Source organism: Chiloscyllium plagiosum, chromosome 11, assembly GCF_004010195.1.
Source record: "Chiloscyllium plagiosum isolate BGI_BamShark_2017 chromosome 11, ASM401019v2, whole genome shotgun sequence".
NCBI classification, from domain to species: domain Eukaryota; kingdom Metazoa; phylum Chordata; class Chondrichthyes; order Orectolobiformes; family Hemiscylliidae; genus Chiloscyllium; species Chiloscyllium plagiosum.
In genome coordinates this window covers 67,160,557-67,175,389 of record NC_057720.1, presented here as the reverse complement: position 1 = coordinate 67,175,389, position 14,833 = coordinate 67,160,557, and the positions used below count along the sequence as shown (strand labels likewise).

Sequence of the window (14,833 nt, the reverse complement as noted above, 5' to 3'; positions counted from 1 at the left end):
GCTTGAAAGATGCATGATCTATAGGCAGTAAATACATATTTCGTAAATTCCACTTTGGAAATAGAACCAGTATGACTCAAGATTGGGAGACATACAGACTCTGACCTCTCACCTTCAATGCATTGTCTGAGTGAGATATCACCTTTTGTTCTAAAGCCTTAAGTTATCTCAAGAAGGTGACTTAAATATAGATCTGTGATTTACATATGAGTGAACCGAAACCTGCAACCCATTCTAAAAGATGAAAGACTAACAACAACCTAGCTTTGTTCAATATCATTTCAGTTGCATGAAATTAATCTTTTGCTATAAATTCTGTGTCTTATACTCCATAACTACCTGAAGGAGCAACCTTCCCAAAGCAAGTGCTTCCAATTAAACCTGTTGGACTATAACCTGATGTTGAGGAGAAAGTGAGGTCTGCAGATGCTGGAGATCAGAGCTGAAAATGTGTTGCTGGTAAAGCACAGCAGGTCAGGCAGCATCCAAGGAACAGGAGAATCGACGTTTCGACCTGATGAAGGGCTTATGCCCGAAACGTCGATTCTCCTGTTCCTTGGATGCTGCCTGACCTGCTGTGCTTTACCAGCAACACATTTTCAGCTATAACCTGATGTTGTGAGATTTTTAACTTTGCCCACCTCACTCCAACACCAGCTCCTCCACATCAGGAATGAATAGACTCAATACTAAAGACTGAAATTTCCGACAATAATCTTCAAGTCATCTACAGGAGCCTTTGTATTTTTCAACATCTACAAGCATTTGAACAGTGCAAACATGTTCAAAATAGAAATACATACCCCATATGTACCAGGAGATGAGGAGGAGTATGGAATCTGCAAGTGAAAACATCATATTTGTGAGATTTAAGGTCAAATTTACTAAACATCAGTGAAGCCAATCATAAGCTCTCCACAAGGATTATGAACATGGTTGGAGCAAAGCCTTGCACGTTCAATTGCAACCATTTACCTCAAAATCTAAAATAAAAGTAGTTTAAAATCTACTTTGTAAATAGAAGGGACTATGTTGCATACAGGTAACAATTTGTTGTTTTAAATCCTCATTCCATACATTACTTGTCCTAATGGCCATTGTTCACATAAACTGGCAAAAATTAAATGCAGTGAATGAGAGACAATTTCAATATCACCACTCACTGCAAACAATTTGAGGCAGTAATTAACAGATTAATAAAATTCCTCAAACTCATGGGGACTAAAGTGTTAGATAAGAATGCAAGTATTTCTCAGGCTAAGTCAAAGAACTTTACTGACTACTTTTGATGTGCTATCATTGTACCACAAAGTCTTCCAAAGATGATTTCTTATACTATATATTCCTTGGAGAATTAATGTTTAGAAGGATCATGGAAAATTGACTGATTTCAAGCTTGATGGAAATGCTTGCAATAGATCGTTTAAAAGTGGGCAAAGTTCACTGCAGGCGTTGACGACTTTTAAAACATGGCTTCCGGTAAATTACATGACTTGCCTTGCTGTAGGTCCTTCCTGAAGCTGGTGAACAATAACGGACTCGAAGAAATGCTTGTTTTATTTGGTTCTTCAGCTTCCCTCTAAGTCAACAAGTGGCATTGGGGAACAGAAGACAAACTGTCCAAGTGATCCCTCCCATTTCTGAAAATGAAGCCCTCTATTGAGTTCAATGCGAAATCTATTTGCTCTTTTGAAACAATTAAAGGAACAGCTCAAGATTACATTTCTGGGGGGAACCAAGATGGCGGCAAACTGATAGGTCTGCTGTGATAGGGCTATGCACCAAAATCCAAGTAAGATGGGCTTGCACAACCCCCACCCCCCCTCATTAGTCATCCATAATAAAAAAAATCAATAAAACAAAGCAATACAAAATACCTAGAACATTTTAAACTCCGATTCTAGTGTTCTGGGAACAATATGAAGAAGAATAAAGGAAAGGGAGCGAGAGACTCGCAGCAAGTAGGGCACTCCCCTACAGTGTCAGGCACACCCGTGACTATGGCCCCAACTCCCGTGGTAGCGTGTCTGTACCTGTTGGAGCAGCAGAATCTAGTCTCAGAGTGAAAATCGAATTGGCGCTTGAACCAATTTCTGCCATGCTACAGAAGCATGAGCAGGAGATCTGAATGCTGGATTAACACATTGATGCAGTCAGACAAAAGGATCGTGGTGTCGGAGACTGTGGCAAAGAATTCATAGGGACGGATTCGAACAATGAAAGGCCAGGTTCAGGCCCTGTTGGGCCAGGTCGACGACCTCGAGAATCAAGGTCAAAAGGAAAAACTTTTGATAATCGGGCTCCCGCAACTTGAGAGCCTGGTCACCTTCCTGAAGTAGTGGCTACTGCAGCTTCTGGGGTTGAGCGTCAAGTCGGACCAGGTGCGTGTGAAGCGGGCCCAATACATCGCAATGTGCAGGTCTGGGTTGGATTAGCGACCCCGCCCAGTCCTAGTGCAACTGCAGAAGCAGCTGATAATGGAAATCTCCAGAAAGCTGGGAAAAGATTCTCAGGCTCTGGTATACAAAGCGTCAAAAATTATGTTTTTTCAACACTTCTTTGGGGCTATAATTAAGAAGAGGAAATCTTATGAAGAAGTCAGGAAGAGATTGAGAGATTTGAATATCGAATACTTTGCAAGGTACCCGGCTTCAACAATAGAGGGTCTTTTTACAATTTTGATTCAGCAGAGATAGCAAGGGATATTTTGAACTCTTTGAAATAAATGGCCTGGGTCAGAGAGGCAAAGTGGAGTTATGAACAATGGCATACCCTGTCCTTTCGCATTTGTTGGTCCCAGAGGCCTGGCATTGCTCTGATGGAAAACTCTCCCCTTTCTCCCCTTTTCTTTAAGTAATTTTTGTTATTTGTTTGTTTCTTCTGGGTGAGGCTGGTTATTTCGTTTATTGAAGACAGATTGGGTTGATGTATGGAGGGGGTGAGGGGGAGTCCACCTTTTACTCTCACGTATAATAATAATGGCTTTTCTTTGTTTCTGTATTGCTGGGGTTTGGGGTGCAGCCAAAGCTGGAAGAAATCAGGATGGTTGCAAGGTTTGGGACACCCCTACGGTTGAGGAGGGAAATCGCTGGTGATTTGTTTACATGTTTGTTTGTTTAATTCAAGAGTGGTGGTTAGTTTTTTAGATTTGGTAGTATCTGTAGTGGTAATGGTAGTTTTTTGATTCGATAAATTTTGTGCTTTCTCCACTTGGTGCACCATGAGTAAACTTCTTCCCCGGGGGCCGCGGGCCGCTCTGGACAGTCATGACTAGTGGTTTGTTTAGGAAAGGGGAGCTATTCCCCGATCAAAAGAAAGAAGAAGGTGCTCTCAAATCTCAGAAAGGAAAGGGTTGACATTGCCCTGTTACAGGAAACACACTTGAATAACATTGAATATTTGAAGTTCCAGGTGGGAAGATTTAGTAGGGTACTACTACCTTCACCTCCTTCAATTCTAAAAGCAGAGGAGTAGCCATCACTGGTACAGAGGAACCTCCCATTCCAAATAATAGAGCAAATTAAGGATGAACATGAACAGTTCATCATCCACAAGGCCTTAATACACCGGGAAAAGTATGGCATTCTGAATGTCTATTGCCCCCTGGCACATCCCCTTAAATTCTTAACTGATGCAATCTCCAAACTAACGGCTCGAGGGTTGGGCTGTACAATTATAAGAGTGGACTTCAACAGTCTCATGGACCCGGAGGTAGGCAAGATGCCAAAGGGTCTCTCTGGTATCTCCCTGCAAATCAGGCAGCTAGTGAACTTGTGTTGGGGCTGGTGGACATGGAGATGTCTCCACCCGAATGGTCGGCATTTTATCTTTTGCCCCAACCCACACAAGTGCCACACGAGAATTGATAGGTTTTTTTTGTTCCATCGACCTGTCTCGATTTAATGCTATCCTGAAGGATTGGGAACATAGCCATTTCGGATCATGCGGCACGTACTTGGATGTTAAGATCAGGGGTACCTCAATAGACACTCGGCACTGGTACACGGATCCATTACTTCTGAAGGATAGCAAATTTATATAGTAGTCCACAAGGGAGATTATGAACTTCTGGGACATCAACTCGGGTACGGCAAGTAACCCATCGATGCTTTGGGAGATCACTAAGGTGAATGTAAGGGGTTTAATTATTTCATACTCAGCAACCAGGAGAAGGCAGAATGAACAGCAGCAATGGATACTGGAAGCCTAGCTGAAAGTAGCTGAATTGATTAATGATGATAGACTATCTGTGAGTAAGTTACAGGTCACAGCTGTCTGGGGTGCTCTGAATTCAGTGCTTATCCAGGCAACAAAGAGGGAGCTCTCCTTTGCAAAGCAAAGTTTTATTCGAATATGGGGAAAAGCCAGGTAGATTATCTGGCATACCTGACTAGAAAGAAAAGTGCCCCGCAGTCCATCATGTCTATTATAAAGAGAACTGGCACTGTCACTTGCGAATCGAGAAAAGATCAATGCTGTACTCTGGAAATTTGTTGTGGAGTTATACCAGTCAGATGGTTGTGAGGATGGAGCTGCAAGAGTAGAATCCTTTTTTGAGAATCTGGATCTCCCAGGTATAAGTACAGAATAAGCCTCCATTTTGAACGTACTCTTAACAATAGAGATGCAAGAGGCAGTAAGGCAGCTCCAAAGTGGCAAAGCACCTGGCCCAGACAGAATCCTGAGCGAGTCCTAAAAGGAGTTCATCAACATATTGATCGAGCCACTATTGGGTACGTACAATCATTCATATAATCAGGACTGCCTTCCACCTTCTCTGAGGGAGGCAGCTATCTCTCTTATTCTAAAGAAAGGGAGAGATCCAGAGGATTGTCCCTCATGTCCCTCAACTTGCTGCTGAATGTAGATTTTAAAATCCGTCCTAAAATGCTAGCTCTGAGATTGAAGGTATTGCCCACTACCATAAAGGAAGACCAGACGGGTTTTATCAAGGGTCGTGGCTCTTCCAATATTATCAGGATGGTGTTGAATACAATACAGGTATGCCAGCAGAGGTCAACTCCATACTTGGTCTCCTGGGACACGGAAAAGGCGTTTGATCAGGTGGAATGGCCGTTTGTTTTGGTGTCCTGGAATATTTTGGTCTTGGGGCAGTGCTATATAACGACCTCAATGCAGTGGTCCTCACAAACGGCGTAAAATCAGACAACTTTAGCATTGGGAGAGGCAGCCGACAGGGGTGTCTCTTCTCACCGCTGCTATTTATCTCATTAATTGAAATGTTGGCGGAGGCTATTTGGAAGGACTCTAAAATTATGCTAACCCGGAAAAATCTGTACCTTGGCTGATACGAAAGATAAAATTATTCAGCACTTCCCTGGGTTTAAAACTAATTTAAAAAACAGAAGCCATGCACGGGGGGGGGGGGGGGACTTGATGGGAATGCATAAATTGGAGAATGGTACACAATTTCCTTTCCATTGACCACAAAAGGGCTTTCTTTACTTGGGTATTTTCTATTACCCACACTTTCCACCAACTGTACAGAGTTAACTTTGTGCATTTGTTTGATAGGTTAGAATAGGATCTACAGCATTGGGAGGGGTTACCAATATCATGGTTAGGCTGAATAGCGTTGATTAAAATGAATGTTCTTTTTACCTCTGGGTGGAGGATCTCCCAGACTAAAGCGGTACCAAATAAGCACTCTATTGTCCTATGAGAGTGACTGGGTATGTATGGATTAGAGGTTGACATGGCTCGATATTGAGGCCTCTCAGGCCAAGTGCCCCCTCCTTAACTTGCTGTTTATGGACAGGATGAAATCTGTTGCCAAGTATTGTAAAAACCCGATCAAAGTATGGAGAATGATGAGGCAATGTTAATTTACATAAGACCTCACTGTTCACCCCCTTAGTTGGTGCCCCAGGATTTAGGTTGGAATCAATGGATTCTGGCTTTAAAGCATGGAAGGTTAAGGGAATCTCCTGTTTGGGAGACTTATTTATGTCTTTCGACCAGCTAGTAGGGACCTCTTGCGCTATTTTTAGATGAGGGATTATTTACAGAGATGGAACACATTTATTGCTCAGTCCTATAAGTCTGACATGGAGAGAAGAATGCACCGGTGTTCGGGCACTCTCTCAATCAGTGCTCTATATCATCTACAGAGCGGGGGCACTTTGGAAGATGTGGAAAGATAGTACAGGGTCTGGAATCAGGAACTAATAGAAATTTAATTTGAAACATGGGATGGCATATGGAAGAATGTGAAAAAATCTCAATATGTAAATAAAGCACAGACTATGTAGCTGAAGATTCTTCACAGGGCCAATAGGCCCCAGAGTGATTAGCAAAGTTCAAGAAAGGAGCATTGCCAGAGTGCCATAAATGTAAAATAAGCACAGGCACCCTTACTCATTGTCTGTGGTCGTGTCGTAAGGTCCATAGGTACTGGGGTGCCCATACCAAGTGAATTGAAGGGGATCCTGGGAATTGAAATTAGGGTGGACCCAGCACCTCTTCTTTTGGGACTGCTGAACCTGCCTTCACTAGATGAATATTTTAATGAACTGGATCTCAGAAAACACCCCAGGTCTCATGGACTGGCATAGATTAGTGATAGAGCACGTTCTTACAATTTTCTTGAAACTATGGTGCACCAGAAAACTGAACTATTTTATACGACGTGGTGGCCCTTTTTAAATTATATAGACACTGACCTGTCAGCCATATTGACCAGGGCCTTATACAGCTGGTCCGTGGGCCGGGGTGGGGGATGTTGGCTTGATAACTGTGGGTACATAACTGATGTTCTCGTGGATAGGAGCCTCGGAAGGGGTGTGTCAAGTGGTGTAATTTAATTTAATTTCAGTTAAGTTAATGCAAGGTGATTTTATCTAATTTGATCTAATCTGTTAGGTTAGGCTAGTACAATTTAAGTCAAGTTAAACTAATTTGCTTAGTACACGGTCATTTATTGAATCTTAATGCGGAAAGACGGTTGCGTACCTTTGTGATATTTTGGTTTGTTCTGTTAATTTGTAGGTAGTTTATTGTTAATTTTTTTGTAATCTAAGATTGTTATATTACTTTTTGTATTTTTATGATTTTGTAAAAAGAAAACCTTTTTCAATAAAAAGAATTACATTTCCTGAGCAAGTTGTGCCTGCAAGACTTCAGAAACACTCAATTAGTTTCTTGACTACATGGGCCAGAGCATCAATAACTATTTTCATGAATGTCCTTTGGGGAAGGAAACTGCTTTCCTTACCAGGTTTAGCCTACATATGACTCCAGATTCAGAACTATATGGTTGACTTACCCTCTGAAATGGTAGAGCTAGCTTTCCGATCACTGTGAAGTATCAAGAAAAGAATGAAACTAGAGGGACCACCTGGCATTAACCTAGACACCGAAAAGGACAATAGCAAACACAGTCCTGTGGACCGCACAAAGTCCTCCATACCAACTTCTAGAGGCTTGTGCCAAAGTTGGGAGACCCATCAGCAACAGCCTGACACAGATGGAGTAATACTTTATGGACTATATCCCTATCACTGCCATCTTCATCACATCAGAAGGACAGATCCACAAGAGATAATGGCACAGTATGTATAATTGGAACAAGAGATGCTAAAGGAGTCCTCCACACTGACCCGAGGCCCCATGAAGACTCACTGCTTCAGGTCCTACATTGGCCAACTACAACTTGTTAAAAAGCACCCACCACTATTCTCTGAATGATTAATTGGATATTCCTCCACATTGAGCACCACCTGAAGAAAGAATTGATAGTGAAAAGAGCACAAAATGTACTCTGGGTGGGAGACTTCAACATCCATTATTAAAAGTGGTTCAGTTGCACCTTACTGACTAAGCTCTAAATGGCTGCTGGACTGGGTCTGTGGCAAGTGATGAGGGGACTAACAAGAGGGAAATATCTACCTCATCCCCACTTTTCTATCTGTCACATACACATTTGTCCAGAGGGTCATTTATGAGTGACCACTGCACAGTCCTTATGGAGGCAGTCTTGACTTTGCACGGAGAATAGCCTCCATTGAATTAAATGGGACAAATCTTGAACAAATCTAGCAACTCCAAACTGGGCCTCCATGTGACACCACTGGCCATCAGCAGCAGTATTGTATTCAACCACATCTGCAATCTCATGGACAGGTATATTCCCCACTCCAATATTCCAAGAGATCAACATTAATTCAGTCAAGAGTGAAGGAGGGCATGTCAGATGACCAGATGTATCTAAATATGAGCAATGAGATTGGAGAAGCTACAACACAGGACTCCTTACCAAACAGAAGCAGCATGCAATAGAGGAAAGCGATCCCAAAATCAACAGATCAAATTTGGGGTCATGGTCCTGCCACAGTCAGCTATGAATAATAATGGAGGAACAAATAATTGACAGGAGTGGAGGCCACTTCAATATCCACAACCATAGTTGAGTCCAGCACATCAGTACAAAATACAAAATAAAAGTACTTGCAATCTTCTGCAGGCAGTGCTGACCAGGAGATCCAGCTTGGCATCCTCCTGAGGGCCCCACCATCATAGATGCCAGTCTTCAACAAATTCAATTCACTCCACACGGTATCAAGAAATGACAGAAGACAACGGACACTGAAAAGGCAACAGACCGTGACAACAGTCCCCTTGCCAAGCCGTTCCAATACAGAGACAATAGCAGCACTGGCCTGACAATGTGGAAAATTGCCTGGATATATATGTTGCACAAAAGCAGGACAAATCCAATCTTGCTAATTACCAGCAGACCGATCTACTTTCAATGATCAAAGTGATGGAAGGGATCAATAGTGCTGTCAAGTGGCACCTGCAAAGAAATAACTTGGTTGCTGATGCTCACTTAGGGTTTCACCAGGACCACTTGGCTCTTGACCTCATTCCAGCCTTGGTCTAAATGTAGACTAAAGAACTAAACTCCAGAAGTGATGTGAGAGTGACTGCCCTTGAAATGAAGGCAGCATTAAAATGAGTCTGGCATCACAGTCCTAGCAAAACTGGAGTCAATGTGAATTCGGGAGCAAACAGTACCCTGGCTCGATTCATAACTTGCAAAAAGATATTGCTTATGGTTGTTGATCATCTCAGCTCCGTGACATCTCTGCAAAAATTCCTCAGGGGAATGTCACTAACCCAACCATACTCAGCTACTTCAACGATCTTCTTTTCATCATATGGTCAAATGTTCCCTGACGATTGCATAATGTTCAGTACTCTTCTGATAGGTGATGGCTATCTCTTCAACAATTGAAAATCTAACCATCAACCCTTGATATGCATTACCATTATTGAAAACCCCACTATCATATTTGAGGGTTACCACTAACAAGAACCTAAACTGGACTAGCCATATAAAAGTTATAGCTACAAGAACAGGTCAGACACTAGGTATTCTGCAGTAAGTAACTCACCTCCTGTCTCACTAACATCTGACAAACATTCACAAAGTACAAGTCAGGAATATGGTAAAATACATCCCAAATGCCTGGTTAAATGCATCTCCCACAACATTCAAGCAGCTTTACACCATCCAGGGCAAAGCAGACTGCTTGACTCCATCCTTCAGCTTCACCATCCACCACAGAAACACAATGGCAGCAGCTTATACCATCTAGAAATGCACTGCAGTGACTCACCAAGGATCCTCTGAAAACATCTTACAAACCCACAAACTCGACCACTTAGAAGGACATAGGTAGTAGATATGGAGGATCACAACCAATAAATGTATGTCCACTCACCATTTCCCTCATTGTTGCAAGCTGACAATCATGGAATTTCCTTCCTAACAGCATTGCAGGTGACCCTATACCCAAGTACCACCACAGTTCAAGGAGGCAGCTTCCCACCATCCTCTCCTGGGCAATTAGGCACAGGCAATAAATGCTAGCTGAGCCAAGAACATATGCGAACAAATATTGAAAATTTATGTTTCATCCTTTTACACTCAAGAATAATCAATTGGTAAAAGGTTTTTAAGAAAGCCAAGCTCTGCAGAAAAATATTTTTTCTATTTTTAAAAAATATCTAATTGTTGCATCTTCATTGAATACATTGTTTTGATAGTAAGCCAATAATTGTATTTATTAAGAAACCTGGTCAATAATCTTTGTTCAAAATCTGTTGCAAGGTATTTAATAGGCTAACTTGGTAACTGACAAATGCATTTTTATGTTGTGACCGATCGTAGTAGTGAGTTTCAGTTGTCACAAAAGTGACTAATGAAAGTAATGCATCTCTCAAACAGCACTGTGTTAATCATAGACTCACAGAATCCCTACAATGAGGAAGCAGGCCATTCATCCCACTAAATCCACACCGTTTCCCCAAAATCATCCCACCCAGAACCAACAATCTACATTATCCCTGTGACCCTGCATTTCCCGCGGCTAATCCATCTAGCCTGCACATCCTTGGACACTATGGGCAATTTAGCATGGCCAATCCACCTAATCTGCGAGGAAATTTACACAGACGTGGGTAGAACGTGCAATCACCACACAGGCAGAGGCTGGAATGGAACCTGGGTCATTTGTGATGTGAGACAGCCTTGCTGCCCTATGACCAGATCACATATTTCAGCGACGTAGGTTGAAGAATAAATATTGGTCAGGACTAGTGTCATAGAATCTTTTAAGTCAATCAACAAGGGCAGACAGAATGTTTGTTAAATATCTCATTTGAAAGATGGCACCTCCCAATAGTGAAGTGCTGTCATAGTTCAGACTGAAGTGCGTGCCGTGATTTGGGATCCAGTCTCTGGAGTAGAACTCATGTACATCTAATTGATGCAAGTTGGTACCACATCAATTGTAGCACTTTCAATGTCACTCCTGTTGTCACAAAGTAAGAAGGTGGCTATCAACTGTATCACCTACCACATTTTACCTAATACCACCAAGGATCTACATTCACTTACCCATCAATAGGATAACTACTTGAAAATGCTTTTTCCTACGGCCATTATTGCAGGGATCATTATCAACACAGACACTGGAGTTATAAAATCATTATTAAATGCATCTTGCAGTGGGGTGAGAGCACCAGATAATTTAAGAAAAACGAAAACCAGTTCTCCTCATTACCTAAACAATGTTCTAGAGCTGGGATATTCAGAATAAGTACCTCAAAGACATCTGTTAAAGAGAGAAGTGACGTTTCGAAGCTCCCAAGCACACAATTCATCATTTCGTTTTATAAGTCATTCAGAAGTAATCTGATCCTTGTGTGAAGTACGGATCAAGAAAGCTTCATGTGGAGAATGTGTAACGATCAAGTGTTTAAGCAGTTTGGTGTAAAACATAAGGACATTAATTTAAAACAAGACCCATGAAAATAAGACAGTCAGTAATGCATCCAAAACAATCCATGAGGAATGGCGTTAATTGAAGAGTGGTTAGATTGTGGAGCATGCCAGAATATGGAATAGTTGAAGTGAATAGTACAGATGCATTTAACCAGAACCTAAAACACACAAAGTGGAGAGCTATGTAAATGCCAAGTGGCCTATTACTGCACATATTCTATGTAAAGGCACTCTGTCACCGCCAACAAAAAGGATAAAACTACAAGAACAATAATTCTGTTGTAACAGGGTCATTGCACTTGCTATATGGCAAGTGTAATAACTCTTGACTAAGAATAAAACTTTCAGTTTTCAATAGCTACAGGGCCTTTGCAGGATATTCCAGGGTTTCATGGCAAAGCTCATCAAGCACCCTGGGAAAAGAAAGGCTGGATCAAAGTAACTCTCATGTTGTTTCTAAAATCAATAAGGAATTGCCAGTTCAGCCATTTTGGATTTTAACAGCATCTTAAACCCACTAAGCCTAGTTCTACCCATCTTCTCACTATAGAAGGGATTCATAAGATTCATCAATTGTATACAGTGAAAAGAATTAGCATTAAATGTCAGAAGCCACAGAAATACATGCGAGATGGAACACAAAGCATGACAATTCAAAAAAAAAACAATTTGATAAGAATGAAGGCATCTCTCTCTTACTATTTGAAGAAATGTGAATGTAATTGATAATAGAAGCAAGGGAACAGAGTCATGACATGTAGGAACTGGAATTAGGATGAGAAAGGTCATACTGTACTGAATGATTACCTCCTACTGGAAAAGTAATCTGTAATAATTTTTCCTGCTGGACTGCCAAACGTATTCATGGTACATGGAAACTAAAAAATGAAGAGCTCATCGTAATGGGCAGGTAACATTTTGTTTGAATATATATTGAATCAATATAAAAAAGTTTCCCTAAGGATTAATAATCAAAACGAATGGCTTTTCCACCAATTCCTTGTTAAAGTTGATGGTCATTGAAAAGTACATGTATTTCACCGTAAGTTTACGCCATAAAGAGCGGCCTGCATTGGATGGAAATTGCGCAAATCAATGCACAATAATAATTGTTTCATAAAGCACGTAGCTACAAGTCATTTTTTAAAAAAAATGATTTTTTAAACAGAAAACTCCATATTAGTTAAATACAGAATATATGCAACAGAAAAAGGATACCCCAAATTAAGTCAATTAGGTCGAAACAGAACACACCCTGAGGGCAAACTGATAGCTGCCTTTAAAGTTATGAAGGATTTGACTGGATAGACTTGAGAGAAAATGTTTCCACTTGCACTAATAAATCCACCAGGGTTTGCAGGAGTAACTTATGACAGTGGTCAGAATGCAGAACTCAATGTCACGGATTAGTTAAGACAACTAATAATATAGGTTCATTTAAGGGGAATCCAGATAAATAAACTGGGAAGATATAGAAGGACACAGAGAGAGGTGGTAGGAAGCTCACGTGGAGCAGAAACCCTGTTGGGACAAAAGGTCTATTTGTGTACTAAATACTGTACGACTTACTGAGTTAGCATTGGAAGGATTAGGCCATGGTCGCCCAGCTCCTGGACCCCTGCAATGAAAATTTATTATTTACTTCCATTTATTTTCACAATCTATTAACACACACAATCTGTTCTTACATCATTAGGTCTGCAGTGGTTTCACTAAATCCTTTACGTACCTTTGTCATAAATTAAAATACAGTACACCTGCATTTACCCATAATTATATTTGAGTTCCAAACGCTTCAAAGTCAAAAACTTACTTCAATTTTCCCCAGTTAAGAACATGATCATATCGTGTAAAGTGATTAAAACTGACTTTCCCCACTTTTATCAATGACTTATCTGAACACAGAAGAGACTTACATGTTCATCCCAGCCATGCCTGGACCTATTGAATTGGGTGGAGGTCTCATTGAACCGCCATAGTTCTGCAATGATAACCAAGGATCAGACTACCATAACGAGAAGAAAACCAGAGAAAGGGATGGAAGGGAAGAAAAACAGAAGGTTAGTTAAGTTATTATGCAGGTCCCAAGACTTGTGCTCAAAACAAAACAGTACCAATTGAAATCAACAAGGTCTGACGCAAAAAGATTCTTTGGGCCAATTACATACTCAACTGGATATTACAATGGTGACTTGCTTCCATCATCCTATGCAACCCCCACAATCTCTGATCTGAATAGCAGTGGGGATTGAAGTCAAGCACTTACCCAACAAATTCACAAATCACTACAGTAATTTTCCTCTACTCCCATTCACTTTACTTTTTACTGGCCTTGATATTTGATCCCAACAAACATTCACAGCTACTAAAATATTAAACAGTTAGAATATCAATTAATTGTTTGCAGGCACTGAATTTTCATTCACACAACTAGAAATGTTGAGAGAAAAAGTCCTGAGAACTGGCAAGATCACCTATGACATCTACCCAATCATGTGCATGTTTGAAAAATGCAATATTCCAAGGCAATTTAATAGAGAGAATAACAGAACACCAATCTGAAAGTGTTTAGATATGATTAAAGGTTTGGATGCAAAAATGGGTTTTGAAAAGAAAGAGGCACAAAGAGACAATTGAACAAGATTCAATAAATTTGAGCAGTGGTAGGTAAAAACTCTGTCACTAGTCACAGGAGAAGATTGATGAATGAGAGCCAGGGTGGAATACTGAAGAACATGGGAGGGGAACTAAGTTTAGAGGAGGTTGCAGAGGTAGGATTGAGTGAGTTCAAGGAACTTGTGAAGATGAGGCTATCAAAACATACATTAGGAATTAGTGCAAGTTAACAAGGACAAACATTTATAGTCATGGAGATGTACAGCATGAAAACAGACCCTTCGGTCCAACCCATCCATGCTGACCAGATATCCCAACCCAATCTAGTCCTACCAGCCAGCACCCAGCACATATCCCTCCAAACCCTTCCTATTCATATACCCATCTTAAATGTTGCAATTGTAACAGCCTCCACCACATCCTCTGGCAGCTCATTCCATATACGTACCAGCCTCTGCGTGAAAAAAAGTTGCCCCTTGAGTCTCTTTTATATCTTTCCCCTCTCACCCTAAACCTATGCCCTCCAGTTCTGGACTCCCCGACCCCAGGGAAAAGACTTTGCCTATTTATCCTATCCATGCCCCTCAATTTTGTAAAACCTCTATAAGATCACCCCTCAGCCTCTGACGCTCCAGGGAAAACAGCCCCAGCCTGTTCAGCCTCTCCCTGCAGCTGAGATCCTCCAACCCTGGCAACATCCTTGTAAATCTTTTCTGAACCCTTTCAAGTTTCACAACATCTTTCCAATAGGAAGGAGACCAGAATTGCACACAATATTCCAACAATTGCCTAACCAATGTCCTGTACAGCCGCAACATGACCTCCCAAATTCCTGTACTCAATACTCTGACCAATAAAGGAAAGCATACCAAATGCCTTCTTCACTATCCTATCTACATGCGACTC

At 41.1% G+C, this 14,833-nt stretch overlaps 1 protein-coding gene across 1 annotated transcript in view; it reads right to left on the bottom strand.

The window, feature by feature from the left end:
* Positions 1-740: 740 nt before the first annotated feature.
* The window catches only part of ssbp3a (single stranded DNA binding protein 3a), a 32,727-nt gene continuing 18,634 nt past the window's right edge, over positions 741-14,833 (bottom strand). The window contains exons 6-8 of the mRNA XM_043699646.1: positions 13,228-13,292; positions 12,881-12,929; positions 741-839 (exon numbers count right to left, since the gene is read on the bottom strand). Of these exons, the coding sequence (XP_043555581.1) occupies positions 756-839; positions 12,881-12,929; positions 13,228-13,292 (198 nt within the window). The 3' untranslated portion in view covers positions 741-755. The remainder of the gene's footprint in view (positions 840-12,880; positions 12,930-13,227; positions 13,293-14,833) is intronic.